Source organism: Dendrobium catenatum, unplaced genomic scaffold (genome assembly GCF_001605985.2).
Source record: "Dendrobium catenatum unplaced genomic scaffold, ASM160598v2 fragScaff_scaffold_1351, whole genome shotgun sequence".
NCBI classification, from domain to species: domain Eukaryota; kingdom Viridiplantae; phylum Streptophyta; class Magnoliopsida; order Asparagales; family Orchidaceae; genus Dendrobium; species Dendrobium catenatum.
Genome location: NW_021319813.1, coordinates 189,058 through 210,147, shown reverse-complemented (window position 1 = coordinate 210,147; position 21,090 = coordinate 189,058). Strand labels below are relative to the sequence as shown.

Sequence of the window (21,090 nt, the reverse complement as noted above, 5' to 3'; positions counted from 1 at the left end):
TGGCGCCTACGACGAGGCTGGTAATCGCCTAAAATCTCATTTTCGACGTTTGCAGCTGATGCGGGCAAAAGATATAGGGAGCCTATACCCTTCGCCCACAAAAGACACGACAGACTTCTAAAGACGAAATGGACAAAGGACAAGAAAAGGGACTAGAAAATCAACAAAAGGGAAGAACAAACTCTTTTATTTCAGATAAAAATAAAAAGAAGAAATTATAACGACGACTTGCAAACAACACGACAGACACCCTAAAGTTGCTGCACTTTGAGAAGAAGGATACAGGTGGAGTGGCACTTGCGGAGAGACGAAGAGATTAGAAGCCCGAGAAGAAAGGGTGGAAAGAGCCCGCAGGATTTCCGGAGGGGATGAGAAAAGAAGGTTGGAAAGAGCCCGCAGGATTTCCGAGCAACCCGCAGGTTAACTGATTTTTTCCAAAAATCAAATATCATTCAACTATTCAAAACATTACATAACCCCCCATATTTATAGGTATGAAAGGGGAATACAAAAGGTCACAAACACTTAATTAACACATAATTAAAAGCATAGAAATCTCCCCCCAAAGCTCTCGGTTTACACCCAAACCAGGAACCAAGGAGACGGCCACGGGAGACGAAGGGAACCGCACGGACCGAGAGCCACAGCCGCGGGAACCGAAGGAACCGCACGGACCAAAGAGCCAGCCGTGAGATCCCAAGAGACATACACAAAAAACTAAAAAGCCATGGTGGAATTCAAGGAGCCACCATGGGAAAAAGAAATCTTGGAATTCCAAAGGCCGGTTTGGAATTCCAAGAGACAAACATTAAACAAACATAAAAAGCATAAAACTATATTAATTAAAAGATAATAAATGAACTAAAATGTTAGCTCATAATGAGCTAACCCTTAGTTCAATAAATAAACTAAAGTTCAGCTCATAAATGAACTAAAAGTTTAGCTCAAATATGAAAAACTACTAGACTCAAGGGAAGCCAAAATATGATTTATTTTGGACTAGGGTTGACCCCCCCTTTGTCTACATCAACTACACAATCTACACTCCGTTGCCTAAGTGAATAAAAGATTCCATTCCTTTTTCAGTTCATATATATATATTATTTATTTATATATAAAGAGCAACAAAATAGTATCTCTGCAAAATAAATCATTTCCAGAATAAAATAAGCAGCACAATATCGACCAAAACGGTAAAAGCTAGTAATCTTTGAATTAATTTAAAAACAAAAGAAGAATATCTTGGTCAAATATTTCACAGTATGACTTAGCCCTTTAAAAGCTTGATAGTAAGGCATACTTGGCACCAATAGAATCCATGGTACAAATGAACGGTTTGTTGTCATCTCCCAGTCCTGCAATTACTGGCTGGACAAAGTATGGGCCAAATCTACAGAAGAAAAAATAAGTATGCAATTATCAATTCTTACTTTACCAAAAGTGAACGCATAGTTAAGTGATTCAAACAAAAACAAGTATTTCTAATTACAACAAAAGAAAATCATTACAGTCATTAACAAAAAGCAAAAGAAAGAAACCAACAGCCATGGATTAGAACGTGCATGGGATAGTGCCAAGTGCAAGCCCTGCTATTGGCCACTCTACTTTCCTGGCCGCACTTGCCCAAGCATGGCCCCAAAAGCAGCATCTTGGCCATTTTACGCAATTGGGAGAGAAGGAGACCTCAAGTCTGCACCTCTTAGCCAAATAAAACCCTAGGGTGCATTGCTTTATGTTCACCGCAGCACATCTACAAAGTAGTAAGCAACAACAGGATAGGAACTATACTATATGAACTAGAAAATCTGAAAAAAACGAAATACAATTCACCCACATTTGATTTGGTCAAGCTGCTTAAACTTAAATACTAAAAGGACTACGTTATGCTGCTAAAGATAAGGTTTTTTAATTCAATTAATAAAAAGAAATTGCTCATATGATCTTTTAAAATTAAATGAAGATTAAAGACAAAAATAGATGAATGTGATTAATGGATATGAAAATGTTCAATCATTTTACTTCACTTAATCGTTAAATATAATCATATTTTATCATCAATCTAATTCCTTTCGAGATTTCCTTTAAATTCCCATCATGAAAGAACAATCCTTTTGAGTAAGAATGATCATGCCAACTTCAAGTTAGATGTTGACCCCATGGAGCCCAATTTGAACCTCTTCTTTTGATGAAAACAAACATATTTTGGTGATCTTACTTTTAGTTCATTTAAAAGACATAGGTTTCATAAATAATAAACAATTAGACAGATTTAAAGCTTACCGAACCTCAATTAGCTCCACATCCATAGTTTTTATCTCTGTATCTACGGACTGATTTAAGTGAAGTAGGTTGCGAGGATCAAGAATCCCATCATGAAATACGTTATCACTTAAGGAGATATATCGTTCTTGATTCATCTTTACCATAGGCATGATTACAAAAGTGAGAATTGATATTTATATGCATTATCTGTCTACTTTAACTTGCTCAACATTGTATAAGAAAATAACATACCAATTAAAATGTGTGCATACATTGAGCATAAGTAATTTGGACCTTTTCCCTATGTCCTTAACAAGTTCAGGAATAAAGTATAGCAGCATTTTGAACTTGTCCAAAGCTGATTTCTGAAGTTATCAACATATTTTGAATACTGATCAAGACTTGAAATTCTGCAATTAGCTATTGAAGCATTCTCTTTTCATGATACAAGATGTAAACTTCAACAAATTTTGAGTCATATGTCTCGAGTTTAAACCATTAAATTTATCAAAGTTATTAAAAATAAATTAATTGATAGTAATCCTTCTTACAACCCTAATAAGCAAAATCATAAAATTTTCAGTTTCATTTTCTTCTAATAAAGCATTTGAGAATAATACAAAAAGTGCCAAAATAACATCATAAAAAGTCATACAAACACTCAATAATAAGCAAAAAATCTAAAATAAACAAACAAACATATCATAAAATAATTTATCTATGCCTAAGGACTCCAAATTCAAAATTCCCTCAAAAGGGTCTTCATTAAAATCAATCATAGTTGATTTCTTTCTTGCCTCTCTCATCCTCACTTATATCAATATCCTCTGCATCTTCTTTATCATCTTCAATCTCAATTATCTTCCTTTTTCTCTAATCAATAAAAACTAATAAAAATATTATTTAAGCGAAAAAAAGCCTATAATAGTCTCTCAACTATTAATAAGTGCCAGATTTAATCCCAGAGTTTCACACTAACCTAATTTAATCTATCAAAAATTGAAAATTGATCAAATTGATCACTCTGCTAGAAAACCTATTAAATTTAATAAAATATTCTATAGATCTCTGACTTTTAATAATGTGAGGGCAGACATTTTTGTAAAAAAATATTTAAATTTTATTTATTTACAATTTTGTAATTCATCCTGTTCTGAATAATCCCATGCAAGTGCAAGATCAAACAGCAAAGAATCACAAAGTTCCAACTGAGTGTGGAGAGGTTGAAGCAGCGTGCAAAAAAATTGACAAGTAGCGTGCGGCAATCTCCAAGGAGTAGCATGCAAGCGGTTATGTTGCACCGATACTCCTATTTACGAAGGCATGCAATATCGGACACACGTCGGTTACAGATACGCATCTGATACGGCACGGATAGATGTTGGAATTTCCTTTATGATTTCCACAGGAATGAAAGGGGTGTTAATAAAATAGATCCGTTGTTTTTATTTTTATTTTTGACTTTCAACGATGTTTAGATCACAGACCATCCTTGTTAGAAAACCATAAGAGCCTTGTTTCACAATTGATGACCTTCAAGCACCAAGTTTTTAATCATTTATCTGCTTGTGACAATCTCTTGTTGGAGAAAAGTGGCTAAAATTTATAGTTTTAAAAACCTCATTATATGGTGACAAATAGGTTTAGCAATAGGCTTTGCACTATTGAATTTGTCACAAATAGGTGTTTGTGAACATTTTTGTGATAGAGTTTGGCGGACAAGGGAAGAGAGAGAACGTCCACAAAAATAGGAAGGATTTTGAGAATTCCTGCTGTCAACGTTGAAGACGGAAGAGGGTGGCCGGTCATCAACTGATGACCGAAACACCTCATCCATAATATCTATCGCGCATCCAACTACGTTAGATTTAAAAGGTAGATTTTCGTTCAACCGCAGCTTCTCTCACAATTCCTATTTCATGAACTCTCCTCTGGTAATCAGAGAGGGAGGTTTGGTCTCTAAGCAAAAGACTCATCCATAATATCTATCGCGCATCCAACTACGTTAGATTTAAAAGGTAGATTTTCGTTCAACCGCAGCTTCTCTCACAATTCCTATCTCCGCAGAAAGGAAAAGAAGTTATTTCTGATTTGAACAGTAAGTCATTTTCACCTAGTTCGGTCTTTATCTCTAAATCAAATGATATGGAGGCTTCTTCTTCGGGTTGCAAATCAAAAGAAAAGAATATGTTGAAGAAAAGTAATGGTGTTGATAATAACATTCTTGGTGATGTTAATATTAAAATTCTAGTTTCTTCCTCTGGATTGGATAATTCTAATGTGTGGATTAAAAAACCACATATTAAAATAAGGTTTTGATGGAAATGAGGATGCAAATGTTGTCAAGCTTGATATGGAGAATGAAAAAGCCAATGTTCAAGTTTTGAGAAATTCCTTGGTAGTGAAAATTCTATGCAAAAAATTTGCCTTTTTCAAACTGTTATCTTGAATTAAGGAGACAATGGACTAAATTTGGAGGGTTTCATATAACCTCGCTTGGATTAGATTGGCTTTTGTGTTCGTTTCAGTCATATGAAGCAACGGAGGAAGTTCTTAATGGAGGTCCTTGGTACGTTGGGGGCTTCATCATTAGTTTAGACAGATGGACACCTAACTTCTCTCCTATCTCCATGGATAGGATTTCTTCTCCCATTTGGGTTCGTCTACCTCATTTGCCTCTTCATTGTTGGGATGAAACTAACATTACTAAAATAGTTTCTAGAATTGGGACCCCTTTATTATTAGATGGCAACATGTTTAGATGGGGAAGAAGGGAATTCGCTAGAGCTTGCATTCGGATTAAATTGAATTCTAAGCTTCTTTGTGGTATTTGGGTTGAAGGTTTAAATGGAAGATTTTTTCAAATATTTGAATATGAAAATATTTCGTCTCTTTGTTTCAAATGTGGAAGAATTGGACATAAAGATTTTGCATGTCCAAATGTCTCTCATACTCTGAATCTGGTTGATAAAGAAGTTCCTAAAAGTTCATTTCAAGTTGATGAAAATTCTTATGGGCCATGGATGCATGTGAAGTTTAAGAACAAAAAAAGACAAGTTTTATTTGATAATAAGCAATCAGATTTAATCACTAGGAAAAATCCTGTTAAGATGGATTCGGGTATGAATCCTGTTGTAGATAAGGAAGATTTTGTTGATGCTGAATCTGATAAAATCATATCAGATCTTGAAAATTCTAATAAATACAGTGTGTTATCTCTTAAAGAAAATGATAATATGGATGTTGATATATCTTATGTTAACAATGTTGAAGTTGTTGACAAAGAAGACTTTCATAAAAGTTTAATTGAGGATGCTAATTTTCATAATGTTCAAATTCTGGATAAAGCTCTGATTGATTGGTCTTCAGTAGTCAATCGCCGGGATAGTTCTGATGGTTTGATTGTTGATCAAGCTATCCAATTTTCTGAATTTGTTCAAAATTCAAAAATTGAATTCAAAGAGGCACGAATTCTGGAAGGAGAAGAGGAAGCCGTTACTTTTGCTGAGTCAGAGTCTGTTGCTGAATCGAAAGAAGTTTCTCCTTCAGTTAATACAGTGAAAAATGATGGAATGGAAGCTCCATTAGACGAAATGGGAGGATTAAGTGGAACTATTCCTGCTGTTGTACCAAAATTTGTTACTCCTGAGGTTAATTTGAATTTTAAAAAGGTTGTGTTAGTGAAGGGAAAAACAGCAACTATTGAGGGTTATTCTTCCGGGTCTAAACATAAATTATTCAAAGAATTACAATCATTGGGACCGGTGGAAGATTTATTTAGTTTCTTAGGTGTTTTTCGGATGTTGATGAATAATTGTATTTACTTTCTAGAATTTTTATTTAGTTTCTTTTGCTTTCTTTTAGACTTATATTTGTTTTCTAAATTTATTATAATTGCTTATGGGAGCGGTAATAGGTCTTATTTTTTAACCGGTTGGGAACTCTGGAATGCTAACCAACCTTTCAGGTTGTTTTATATTTGGTATCCCCTCCACCCCAAGGGTTTTAAAATGGGAAATAGTGGGTCTCATTTCAATTATGATAAGTTTATTTTAACAAATATACTTTCAATAAGATTCCTTTCCTTGTTGGATCAATGAACCATTAGTTTTTATTTTAGTTCTAGTTTGTATTATGGTGTTCTTTCTTTCTTTTAATGCAAATTTGCATTTCTTCAAAAAAAAAACCTCATTATAAGGGCTACTTATTGATGATCGATACAATTACAGCAGCAGCACTTGGCTAGATTGTTGAATAGGCCCTTGTTTAGCTCATTTCTCGAAAATATTTAGAATTCTTTCATCTTATTGCCATTCTATGGTATGACATTTTTTTTTTGCACTCTTATTGTCATGGAACTAAACCAAAGATTAGTTCACTTCCAAAACCAAATATTAGTTCACTTCCAAAAGTTGGTCTCTTTCTTTTGGTTATTTGGATGACTTTGGTGACCAAGAGTCCTTGCGTGATAGGTGGAGAATTGATCCGAAAATGTGGTGGTTGATATATGAAGCTTTAGCACCTCTACTTCAAACAATCACCATAAAAATGCTTGGCCAAGTTTCATCATCATCTTCTTGTGAAAGAAATTTGAGCACATACTCTTTCATCCAATCAATTAATAGAAATAAAATTACTGCACAACGGGCTGAAGATTTAGTTTAAGTGCATACAATCCTTCGGGTTATATCAAGAAAAACTCCAACTTACATGGAAGGAGATAAAAAGATATGGGATGTTGCTAGAGATGGATTTGAATCTCTTGATTATATGGGAATATTAGAAATTGCTAATCTTTCACTTGATGAGCCTGAATTGGAAGCTATGATATTTATTGAAGATGATATAGAAGTTCAAATACAAACCACTGGGAAGTTAAATCTATCATTCCTTCTATTGAATAGTTGAAACTTCATGTGCTAGACAATTTATGTTTTTGTTTTTGTAGTTTTACTAGACATTTAATGCTTACTTTTATTTTGATATTATAAACTATAGAGCTAGTAGGCTACAAATGACATTGCTTTCATTTTTTTTGTCATTTCAAATATTATGCTTTGATTGTTTTCTTAATTTTTATGTATGATTTATAAATTATAAGGTCGTGTCTGAAACTGTACCCGTATCCTGTATTTTTAAGAATTGATGTATCTCGTATCTGTATCGTGTTGTATCCGTGTCATCGTATCTGTATCGGTGCAACATAGGAGAGGGGCTAGGATTTGCAATTATGTGTGCGAGCGGCGAAGCTTAAGCATCTCAAAGGGCTTGAGAGTGAGATTTTGGGTGTGTGAGAGGCGATGCACCAGCTCCAAAGTAAGGGGCACAAGTAGGATTTTAGCATGCTTAACAGATAATATTCTTTTATTAATTATTAATCCTCATTATTTAGTACGTTAACTTTCATTTTAGTTAGTGTATTTATTATGACTTATTAAATAACAAAATAAAGCAGCATAAACAATGTAATCTCACATACACTTACATTATCTAAAATACCATCACATTTAAATTTGGTGTTAACTTTAGTTGTTATTTTTTCCATGAGATTAAATAGGATTAATTTTCAATAGTCGAATGAATAAATTAGGGTTTTACGAAACTATAAGAATCAATTGAGCATTTTCTAATAGTTGGGGGATTATTTTTGGCTTTTTCTCTTAATTAAAGCAATGGCTATATTGTTTTTGTTTAATTATTATTATATAAAATTTTTATAATTACTATTTTTATTCCTTTCTCCATCCAAAAATGTCAACATTGAGATTTTCCTCTTATAGTTTATAATGTCACTTCAACTCTGTGATATTAAATAAAAAAATCCAACACCTTCTAAATTCAAAAATAGAAGCATATACTTCATTATAAGCACCTCAACGCACGCCTCAAATATTAAGGCATACACCTCTTTCTCCCACCGTGAAGCCTAAGCCTCGAGACGCTTTGTATGCACTACCAACTGAGGCATGCCTCACACCTCAAATTGTGCAATTTAAAACAGTAAGTGTGACATGTATGATGATGTTTAAACATTTATCAATCAGAATACTTGCAATCTTGCAAAAAAAAGATGGGTTGCTCCAAGTTCTAAAGCAAAAGTTCCATGGCTTCAAATGCTGCAAAAAAGCTCTTAAAATAAAGCTAGAATAACATCAAATCACTAAAGGCTATTTTGCATCAACTCTAATAACAAAGGATTCTTTAGCACTAACATAACTAAAGAAATTATTTAGGGGAATTTGATTTTATATTTTATTCCTTGGAATCATTACATATATATACACTATAGGAGAATAAATAAATAAAATAAAGACATTTAATCAAATTAATTATAATAAACAGAAAATGAAAGTCGTTTAAGCTAATTGATTCTAGTAATTATACCCCACAGATCTTGGTGTCAGAAGAGGAAATCTCCAACTGCAAGCCACTGATTGTTGACCTGTCAAGGCCATGGGTCCCCTCCTTGATGTGTGATTCAACACTCTCCCTCAAGTTGAGTTATACAGGTTGTACAATCCTAACTTGCAAACAAACTTATCAAGAAGAGAGTCCAGTAGTGCCTTTGTTAGAACATCGACAACTTGTTCATGAGTAGGAGTATATACTACTTCAATTTCTGAGTTCTCTATTTTCTCAGATATAAAGTGTCTATCAATGGTAATATGTTTTTTTTTTTTTTTTTTTTTTTTTTTGGGGGTTTATTTTTTTTTTTTTTTTTTTTTTTTTTGTCGTGAGGTACTAAATCCTTGACCATATTGATTACATCTTGATTGCACGTTTCAACTTTCTCGTGCCTTCAATCTTTATTCCCAATTGAATCAATACTTGTTTGATCCAAACACCTTCACAAATAGTAGCTGCTAAAGCTCTCAGTTCATATTCTGTACTACTTTTAAATACAACATATTGTTTCTTGCTCCTCCATGTAACTAGGTTCACTCACATAAATGAATAATATCCTGTGGTCGATCGACTGTCAACCTGGCTTCCTGCCCAATCTGCATCAGAATTAAGGATTAATTTCCAATCTTCATTTTCTTAAATAATGGCCCCTTTCCAGAAGTATTATTAAAATATCTCAAAATTTGATATACTGCCTCCATGTGCTCCTTCATAGGATTACTCACCATGCTCATAGCAAATCCAATATCTAAACGAGTGTGGGAGAGGCATATAAGCTTTCTTACCAGACGTTGATATCTTCTTTTTCTCTACAGAAACCCCTTTTCTATCCCAAGTTTCTTCTTAAGAACCATAGGTGTATTGGCTGGTCTGCATCCCAGCAGGCCGGTAATAAGGTATACTTGCATTGGAAAACAAATATACCTTTTCTTGATCGAGCTACTTCCATACCAAGGAAGTATCTAAGTGATCCTAGATCTTTAACTTCAAATTCCTTGGACATAGCCTGTTTGATCTTCATTTTTCCTCGATATCATTTTCAATAAGGATGTTATCATCCACATATACAATCAGTATTGTTACCTTGTTTTTTTCTGACTGCTTTACAAACAAGGTATAATATGCCTAACATTGTCTAAAACTATGACCTTTTACATACTTTTAAAATCTTCCAAACCATGCTCTAGGAAATTGAATCCAAACAAAGATTTCAGCAGTTTACACACTTGTCCCTTCCATAAGACTTCTGAATCCCCATTAGAATCTCCATGTAGACTTCTTCTTTCAAGTTCTCATTCAAGAATGCATTCTTGATATCTAGTTAATGTAAGGGTCAATCTAAATTTACTACTAAGGAAAGAAGAATCCTGATGGTGCTGAGCTTTGCAACATAAGCAAAAGTTTCCAGATAGTCTATTACATAAAACTGAGTCAATCCTCTTACAACCAATCTACCTTTCATCCTCTCAACACTACCATCCTCCTTATGCTTTACGGTGAACACCCATTTGCAGGTCACAACTTTCTTTCATTGCGGGAGATTCGTAATTACCCATGTTTGATTTTTCTCCAAGGCCATAATTTCTTCTTTAACAGTCTGTCTACATCCTGGTTGATTCTAAGCTTCTTGAATATTGGTCGAAATCTACACATCATCTAACTTGGAAAGGAAGACTTAATAAGTGTTTGATAATCTGCTATAGAAGAGAAAGTTTTTGAATGGATGCTTGTTGCATGATTCTTTCTAGCCAATTGATGACTTTATCACCTTTTGAACTTCCTCATTTTTCTCCTTTATATGAATCTCTACAATTGTTGGACTCATTGAAGGAGATTTGACAGGTGCAAGATGTGTCTCACTGCTCTGCATATGTTGATTTTTCTTTCTTTTCCTTGAGTATACATATTGGTGTTCCTTAATTGCTACTCTTTACAGGAATTGATTAGGACATATGGGTAGGTCTGAAGGTAGAGGTTAAGACATAGGATATACACCTTGGGAAATACTCGTGGTTTGAATTTTTTGTGATATTAGTTAATTTTTTCTGGACTTTATTTGGTTATATAATAAGGAATTCCACTCCCAAGTTTGAAATTCTCCTTCACTCTCCCCCGGACTTTCAAAACTAGTGAAGTATAGGTTGTTTTCAAAAAAAGGTGACATCCATGATTTCCAATACCTTCCTAGAAATGGGGAAAAAGCATTTGTAACCTCTTTTTGTCAGGGAATAGCCAATAAAGGCTCATTTTTTTAATCTTGGGTCAAGCTTTTTCCTATCTTGTGAATAGATATGAACAAAGGCAGAGCATCCAAAAAACTTTAGGTGGAAGATTTGATGATATGAACCGAGCATGAGGATAGGCTTTTAATAGAGTTTGTTTAAGTGTTTCAAATTTTAGTACACGAGCAGGTAACCTATTTATTAGGTATGCAGCAGTAAGAAAGGCTCCCCCATAGGTTTTTTTTTTTTTACTTTTGTGAATAGCATGATAGATACGCACATGAACTCACTTGAATTATCCTTTGGCTTGATATGTATTCTCTCATGATAGAATGAAAGTACTCTCTCCCATTGGCTGACTTTAAGATTTGAATTTTTGTATCAAACTGATTTTAAATTATCAGTTGAAATGATTTGAATAACCTTTCAACTTTAGATTTTTCCTTCATTAAATAAACCCAAGTGAGTCTATAGTATGATCATCAACAAATATCACAAACCACCTTGCACCATTGATATTTTTAACCTTTCAGGGTCCCCAAATAACACTATGGATCAAGGCAAAGGGTTTAGAAGGTTGGTAAGGAACAATTGGATAAGATGATTTGTTATGTTTAGCCAATTGACAAGTTTCACATTTGAACAAACTTGGATTTTTATTAATAAATAAATGGGAAAAAAATATTTCAAGATACATGAAATTTGGATGACCTAATCTATAATGCCTTATGATAATTTCTCTATCTTGACTGACTCTAAAATGACTCTCAACAAACTGACTCACAATAGGATGATTCTTAGTAGCAATTAAGAATTTGGGTGTCATGATGTAGTATAACCCATATCACATCTCAGCACTATCAATCTTCTTCTCTGAGTCCAATTCCTAAAAAATACATACATTATTGGATAAAATTGTTAAGCAATTACTATCACGAGTCAATTTACAAATGAAAATTAGACTGTACTCAAGATTGGGCATATAAAGCACTGATTTAAGGATGATAGCTTATCTGACAAAAGCGGAACCAGTTCCCAACAAATTTGGATGTTGAGCCATCAATAACCTTAACGACTCCATTTGAATGATAAGGTTGATAATCAAGGAGTATAATTTCTCCCGTCATGTGATTTGGTGCTCTTGAGTCGATCACCAAAATTTTGACTATTTTATAACTAGTAGCAAGTTTTGGAGATTGTTGGTTCGTGATGCTGTTAAGCAGCAACTTCAGCATCTCTAAATTCTTCTTGGTGAAAGGAATGGCTTCAGCTTTGATGGATTGATCTTGTGTGGTGTTGACAGAGTTCGTCTTGCTTTCTTGTGATGATTTGTTTGTCTTCCAATCAGTTGGTTTTTCATGAATCTTCCAACATGTCTCATTTATATATCTTGGTTTGGCATAGTGATCACACCATGGTCTTCGTCCCTTTTTTTGATGTTGATTTTCAACATGTGAGGAGTTTCGATTACTGTGGACAGTAAGAGCATTTCCTTCTTCAACCTTTAGAGATCCTTGTCAGCCTCCCAAACATGACCTTTCTTCTACTCTCTTCCCTTCGAACTTCAGAAAAGGCCTCCTGGAGATTTAGAAGAAGTTTGGTTCCCATGATCCGTCCTCTAACGTCATCCTAGTTCTTGTTCAAACCCATCAAGAATTTGAAGATTCTTTTTGACTCAACGATCTTCCAGTGAAGTGCGTGATCTTCTGGGCATTTCCATTAATATTGTTCAAACATATCTAATTGTTGCCAATAACGGGTTAGAGTATTAAAATATACTGTCGGGTCCTCTTATATGCAGTCATGAAGGATGGTCTCAATTGCGAATAGCTCAAAAGTGTTGTCGGAATTGGAGTAAGTCTCTTTAACGGCCTCCCATATTTCTTAGATCATGTCGTAAAAAAGAAAGTTCTCACCGATTTCTACATTCATGGAGTTGATGAGCCAAAAAATGATCTAATGATTCTCTGCTTTTCATTTTCTATAGAGAGCATCGATTTGCGGTGGTATAGGGGCTTCACCAGTGAGATAATCCTCTTTCCCTCTCCCGCAAATAACCATTCTCACCGATTGAGATCATTGCAAAAAATTTTGCCCATTAAATATGCGGTTTGTGATGAGAGGAGAACGAAGAGAAGAGTTGTCTGCATATCCAAAGCTTCATGTGTTTAAACTGGTAATATTTGGGTAGGAGGATGAGATCTCACTATCCATGGACATGGTTGGATTTCCTCAGTTAAAGAGAAGATGGATTTTGGACAAGGAATACCAGTGCTTGAAGAGAGGCTATCTGCAAGATGATGGAGAGTTACCGCCGGCTGAAGGTTTGGAAGAAAGGAAGGAAGGTTTGCCACCGGCACTCAAAGAAGACTTAGAATTTTTCTAAGCTCTGATACCATGAAGAAATTGTTTATTGGAATCATTACATATATATACACTAAGGAGAATAAACAAAAAAATAAAGATATTTAATCTAATTAATTATAATAAATAGAAGAGAAAATTCATTTAATCTAATTGATTCTAATAATTATATCCCATAGATCTTGGTGTCAAAAGAGGAAATCTCCAACTACAGCCCACGGATGGCTGACCTGTCAAAGCCATGGGTCCCCTCCTTGCTGTGTGATTCAACAATAACCAGTCATTAAACATGGAATCCTATTTTGTGAAGTTGCATCAAAAATCAACATGGTAAGAAAAAATAAGGATTTTGAATAGTGAAAATCAAGTTAGTTCAAAGCTATGAGGATGCAAAAAACTGTATGTTGTTATCTTGTTATGTCCAATCATATTCCAAAGTCAAGGAGTGTTAAATGTTGAAACTTCCCAGCTAGCATGTCTGTACTGCAGGATGAAGCATGACATAGATAATAAAACCATTTTTAAGTAATCCATGCAAAAAACCTTAATCCTATTAAACTTGTAGTTCCTTAATCCAAAATAATTCAATATGAGAAACTCTTTGGCTCCCAGTATTTCAAATCCTCAAGATTGTTTAGCTATTGAATATAGCTTAAGAAATTAGTTGATCAAGGGGTTGTTTGGTTAGTGCATAAGCATTTAGCTTATCTTTTTTACTTAAGCATCTCCTTTCTCATAGGCTTGACTGTAAGCTTGCAAGAACATAAGGTCAACAAGTCAAATTTATTTATGATAAATATGGAATAATTACATATAATTAATTCATAATCATTTATTAATTATTTATTTATATTATAAGCATTAATTAAAAATTTCAGTAAAATGATTAAGGTTGTATTACTATTAAATTAGGATAATTAAGCATGTACTAATTAATTGATCACTTGATTACTCATAATAAAAAAATTCACTATTGTTAAAAAATTAATTAAGATAGTTATAGTAATTAAGCATAGATAATCATGACATAATTATTCATAATAATAATATTATTATTATTATTAATTATAAATAAGGTTTCTAATTAAGATGATTAAAATACATTTGAAGGATTTTATGAAAATTCTAATTAATTAAGATTTAAATTATAATTATTAATGAAAATTCATGCCTAGTTATAATTTATGACACTATTTATGTTAAGCAAATGAGTTCGTCGAAATTCAACCAAGCAATGTTCTAATTTTATCTTGACTTATAACAACTTAACTTTTTACAAACCTAACCACTTAACCTACTTAAAAACTTAACTTATTTGACTAGATATGCTTAGGATAGTTTTTTGTTGATTTACTTTTCAGAAAACAATCATAATTTCATTTTGCTACTGCTTTTTTATTACTTTCTTACTGCTTTTCAAAAATTTCTATGGTACAAAATTATTTTTTTGCAACCAGAGTAACTAAATTACTTTCCCCGTAGTAATTTCAAAACCAACTTTAAAAAAGGTCGCAGCCACCCTAGATAAACCCAAACTTGAGCTCCGACCACAAGCCCTAAAGGATCATAAAAGAAATTAGTAGATATATCAACATATGCAATAATTAACCATTTACTAGGAAGTTAACTTAATCTACTTAAGGTAATTAGGACTTAATTAAATTTTAATTAGATTTGAATAACTATTAGATTAATTTGAGATAAATAATTTAGTCAGATGAATAGAGAAAATACTGTTAAAATGAACTTACTTGGTTCATTAGTGTTATATTTCACATTTCACAAGCCTCCCAAATGGTTAGGATAAAGCTAATAATAATGATGAGGGATTTATTTGACTAATTAGGTGCATTATAATTTAGGATTAATCAGACCTTAATAAGCAATTAAAAAGTATGAGAAAATTAGGGGTTAGTTTGATGTTAATTAGATATTACTTAATTATAATTATGAACAAGGATAATTAGTGTTCAGTTGAAATAATTAGGTAAAGTGTTTGATTGGACTAATCAAGGATTTATTAGGCTCTAATTAGGGTTTAATATCTAATAAAGTAATTAAACTATACATTTAATAGGGATTAATGAATCATTATGGTAATTCAAGTTCATTAGTAGTTAGTTGGACAAACAAGTGTTTAACTGGACTAACTGAGGATTAATTAGACAACTTGTAGGGATTAACAACTAGTAAAGTATTTAGGAACTAACTACACATTAAACAGTGAGAAATTAATTATTCTAATACGAATAAATTAGCATTTGGTTGGACTAATTGAACTAATTAGTGTTTGATTGCTCTTCCTTCCCTCACTCAATCTTTCATAAGATGTATTAGTTAAACAAAATTTTGAAAGATTATAGGATTCAAAAGCTCGCAATCTTATTTTAGACTAGTACTCTACTTGCAAGGCAGATAGAACATGGCAATATCATTGTGAAGAAACCAGTTTAACAAATGAACCTCTCAATCAAACGCCATATGGATCCACATAAACAGGAATTCTACCTTTTCTCATATAGTAGGGCAGATACGAGACTAGCGAACGTCTCCGGCTTCATATCCCTCTCCTCGCGAAGCTGATACAGCTTGTGCCGAAAGACCAGCCTTTGATACCTAACATCACGATATGAAAGAACAAATATGATATCAGAATACAAACTAGGAAAAAATTACCAAATACGAATACCTATGAAGTAAGGTTTTTCTTACAGGGTTTGTGCGTCGGTAGCGAGGCCGGAAAGACCAATGTATAGCTTGTCATGTATCTTATAAATCCTCCTGAAATCCGTGGCGATGGTCTGGAGCTGGACGCCGAGGCGCCTATCGCTGGCAATAGCAAAACAGTTTTTCCCTACCATCGCCACCAAAGCACTTCCATTGTACTCAAAGATCTGGAGAAGGACAACAACTGTGGAAGATGCCTTCAAAGTGTTCGAAGATTTGACCGATAAAAGGGAAGAATATGAGGGATACAGAAGGGCGTACCGACATCGGCGTCGCCGGGAGTGGATCAGGCAGAACGGAGTGAGACGAGGTCGAGCAAAGACGGAGAGCGACGCAAGAATGATGTACTCGGCTTTTGCCTATTCGGTGATTCAACTTGATCAGCACGAAAGGGTTAATGTTTATACCTATTCAATTTAATATGTTTTCATTATTATCTATTTTAAATGTAAAAAAATATTGGCACAATTTTATTAACATAGTGATTCCTTTTGCAATTTTGAATAAATATATCTCATATCACACTTATTTGAAACAAATTTTTATCTTTTTATTTGAATACATATATTATAAACTTTATTTCAAATGAATACATTTTTTAAAAATATATATATCTATGTAATCAAATCTCTCTCAAAACATAGTACCAATATCCCAACCCTCTCATTCCTAAACTTGGATTTTTCCCTATAATCATCGTTGATTTCTTTATTTGTTTTGCTATGAGAATTCTTATAATATCATGCAAGAACAGCTTGATGGTGTACTTAATTAATAAAAGTTTATAGATTTTAGATCTAAATTGTTTATGGTTAGACCTAGAGGACCAAGTGAGAGAAGTTAATAAATATGATAACTAAGTGAAAGCTCTAATATCTTTGTAAGTAATCCCCACTGTATGAAATCTAAAATATACATATTCACACCTTATTTATATGGTTTAGAGGATTACATGAAAGGCTACAACTAAAATAAATAAAAAAATTAATACATAATGTGATCAATACAAATTGACACAAACACATGGACTAGCTGAATGATATATATTTCTATTTATGGATTTCTATCTCTATATTAGGTTTAAATGAGAATTTGATTATTAATACACAACATAGAAAGAGAAAAAGAATTATTGTAGCTGATGTCATGCCCCATAATGTAATGAAAGAATTAAATCATAAACATAATTATCTCAACCACAACATAACACATACCATAATCGACTAAATAATCCAAAGCAATTGAAATAACATAAGAGATCATCCCAATTTCATTTCTTGAAGAATTATATACATATAATCTAATCCAAGTTCATTCTACATATCAAAAATAATAATTGGATTACAAAATATCTTAAGACAAAGCTCCAGATGATTCTACCCTTATCTAACTCTACATCGTTAGGCCCTTCCATTTTCTTGAAATTTCATAAACAATGAGTGAGCATTTCATATGCTCAATATGATATCTCAATTCACATTACATATATCAATATCCATTTACATTTTATGAATAAAGGATTTAAACATTCATTATAAACTAACAAAAAAGGACTTTACTTATAGAAAATATAAAAAGAAGAACTACTTAAGCCAACATTATTATAGGGGCAATATAACTTATCTTAAACATGAATGCACATTAGAATCAACTTTCCAAAATTTGTTATTTTAGCTTAAATATTATAAGAAGAAATATGTACTTTCACTTGCACTTTTATAGGGGTGTTCGAATATACTTGATAAAAGTGAAAGTACAAGATGCGTTAAGAGGAGGGTGAATTGGTATATTTAAAAATTAATCCTAAACATGAGCACTAATTTTTATGGTTCTTCAAAATACGTTAGAAATCAGCAATTTTGATTATTAAATGTGGAAGATATCAAATTAAATATACTTTGAAAACTAGTGATGATGAAATTCTAGTTGTCAAAACAAAAGAGTAATTTTTTTTTCCTTTTTTTCACAAAATTATAATGAAAATTAAAAGCAAAAAATAAAATGCGAAAAAAAGGAAAAAGCACACCATAAATTTTTATAGTGGTTCGGTCAATCTTGACCTACGTCCACTCCCCGGAGTTCTCCACTCTGAAAGTTGCACTACTCAAAAGATACTCTCCTTCTGCTCCCACAGTAAGACAGATAAGCCTTTACAAAACTCACTTTTACCTTTTTCAGTGTGACGGAGTGTCGGACGCTATGTCACCCTCCCGCTGACGATAGTGGACCTTCTCATTTTTCTCCCTCCTGAAGAAGGTAGAGAAACTTTGAGGACTTTAACCTAGAAGGCTCTCCCCCTAGACAACTCCCACAAGACTCACATAGGCCACAGAAGGAGGAAGCATGCAGCTAGCTCGGAGCAACCGTGTGATCCCCTCATACTACTCCCTCACGCTTAAGCTCACCTCTCCTTCCTCTCAATAGCCTTAAATCTCTTCAAAAATCTCCCTCTCTAGAGTTCCTTCAGTTGTCACGTTCCTCTTTGTGTATTTTAATGAATAACAATATTGTATATATAATAGGCTTTAAGAAATAATAAAAAATTAAATTAGTCATTTCTGTTCGTACAGTACAATTCCAAATCGTATAGTATGATCAGTTCAAAAGAACTCTCATCCTTGTATGAAGGAGGACGAACATGTAAGATTTTTTTAATACATCGTATACTACGATATGAATATCATCCAGTATGATCTACTTTATTTCTTCTATTCATACGGGATAAACGTTGGGAAGATCGAAAATCATCTATATTCATCATCTGATATGATCATATTCATACAATACAATCAGTTGAGTTTATGCAGTTTGTGTTATACAATGTATTAATCGTACAATGTGATTAGTTCAAAAATCACGATTTTATATGGTACGATCTTTGGTATGACCAAAAACCACCATGATTCATTGTACGGTATGATCCAATTCTTACAGTACGATCATCAATTATTAACTAAACTATAATTTAATTGACTAATCATGAATGTTAATTTTAGCAAGATTTCAAATCTTAGTATAGTATGATTTACATCGTACAGTACGATGTATTCAAAATTAAAAATTTAAAAACTTGTTTAAATTGATTTGGCGGCTAGGGTTTTATGTTGAAAATAAATCATACAGTACGATTCAGATCATACAATACGATTAGTTCACATAGGCTAATTTCTAATTAGCCGTTAGGCCAGACTCTCAATAATATATCATATAGTACAATGTAAAATCGTATAGTACGATCTATATAAGAAATATTTTTTTTCTTAAAAAAAACTCTCCCCCTATGTGTGTGCATGGTCACTCAATCTGCATATACTGTTTTGTGGCCATACTCAAGAACCAAAAAATAAAAATTACATACTCTTTCACATCTTATTCTACCCAGTCTTGCGCCTTCAGTAGTCTTGAGCTGTGTGTAATCTAATATAAATGTTAGTTTTCACAGACAAAAGTAATATCCAAAATATTTAATGAAGAATAAAATAATTCAATTAGCATTATTTGTCATCATCAAAATTACAAACTAGGGGTCCTGAATTGCAACAAAAAGAAAATATATTTTCACTTATATTTTTATAGAGGTATTAAAGTGTACTTTTATCAAAATATCATAGTGTACTTATTAGTAGAACATTTTTGTATTTAAACTTGTATCATTTAATATACTATGTCACATACTAAACATGATACATGTGTCTTGATGTCTACTTATAACTCTACTTCCACTTATTCTTCCCAAGATTAACCCCCACTAGGTGAAAGTAACCCGACTCCCCTTATAACTCCACTTACATCTATAACTCCATTGAATCTCCCACACCCCGAGTTTTGAAAACCGAACCGAACCGACCAGTTCAACCGGTTCAATCATGAACCGGTCTGGTGGCCGGTCCAATCATGCTTCAAAACCGGCTCTGCATCGAACCAGATCAAACCAAATTAAACCGGCAGTTCAACCGTTGAACCGATATGGGTTGGAAAGAACTGATCGATTTATAAAAATATTTTTTAATTAAAATTTTAAAACTAAATTTTAGTTTATTAAATTTTTAAAAACTTTTTAAAATATTTTTATTAAATATGATGATTAATTTCACCATAATACATGCAAGTTATCTTAAATATCTCACATAATTGTTTTGTAAAAAGATGTACTTCTCACTTTCTAAAAGGTTAAAGAAACATCCTCAAACCCCCCTATGATGTGGGACTAAAAAAGTTGCATGAAGCCTGAATAGTTTAGAATGTGAATTTGGGCTTATTTGGGCTTCAAATTTTGCTTAGTTGGGTTACAAAATTTGGTAATATGTATATAAATTGCTATAATATATATATATATTATTATATTATAAAATATTAATATTATAAATTATATATTATATTAAAATATATTCTTATAAATATATTTAAATAAATATATTATTTTTAAATGATATTTATATTTATAATTTGTATTATATATATATTTAAATTTATAAATATTATTAAATGATCATATATTTAATTATTATATTATATTAATGATCATAATTTTTTTATATTATAAATATATTATATTAAGTATTATTCTTATAAATATATTATTCTAATAATATTTTTATGTATAAAATTGTATTATATATTTTAAAATTTTATAAATATTATTAAATGCTCATATACTTATATTATATGATTTTTATTTTATTAATTTTTAATAATATTGTTATTTATTACATCATCCGGTTCAACCCCGGTCGAATCGTGAACCTCTCCCTCTTCCGGTTCGTTGTCTGGTCCAATTTTCAATACCTTGCCCACACCCACATAAAGTAGATCGTACTAGAAATAACCTCCCACATCCACAATAAGTAGATAAGGCCATAATCAAAAGCCCACAGCCCACTACCTTCATTAATCTCTCCAAACCTATAGTCACTATGCATGTTTTAAAATCATTTACCTCTCTACCAACATGCCCATTTAAATCTCCTCCAATAAAAACTCTTTCTTCAAGAGATATCATTAAATCTTCTACGTCATCCTAAAATTTTAATTTTGACACATATCCAAACCTACTTGAGGAGAATAAACACATACAATAGTAATAATCTTAGTATCAACAATAATTTTTATA

At 32.5% G+C, this 21,090-nt stretch overlaps 1 protein-coding gene across 1 annotated transcript in view; it reads right to left on the bottom strand.

Moving 5' to 3' along the window:
- Positions 1-16,378, bottom strand: part of LOC110116099 (proteasome subunit beta type-3) — a 39,552-nt gene extending 23,174 nt beyond the window's left edge. Inside the window, exons 1-4 of the mRNA XM_020849565.2 lie at positions 16,242-16,378; positions 15,966-16,147; positions 15,762-15,869; positions 1,301-1,390 (exon numbers count right to left, since the gene is read on the bottom strand). Coding sequence (XP_020705224.1) covers positions 1,301-1,390; positions 15,762-15,869; positions 15,966-16,147; positions 16,242-16,247 — 386 coding nt within the window. The 5' untranslated portion in view covers positions 16,248-16,378. The remainder of the gene's footprint in view (positions 1-1,300; positions 1,391-15,761; positions 15,870-15,965; positions 16,148-16,241) is intronic.
- Between the last annotated feature and the right edge of the window lie 4,712 nt (positions 16,379-21,090).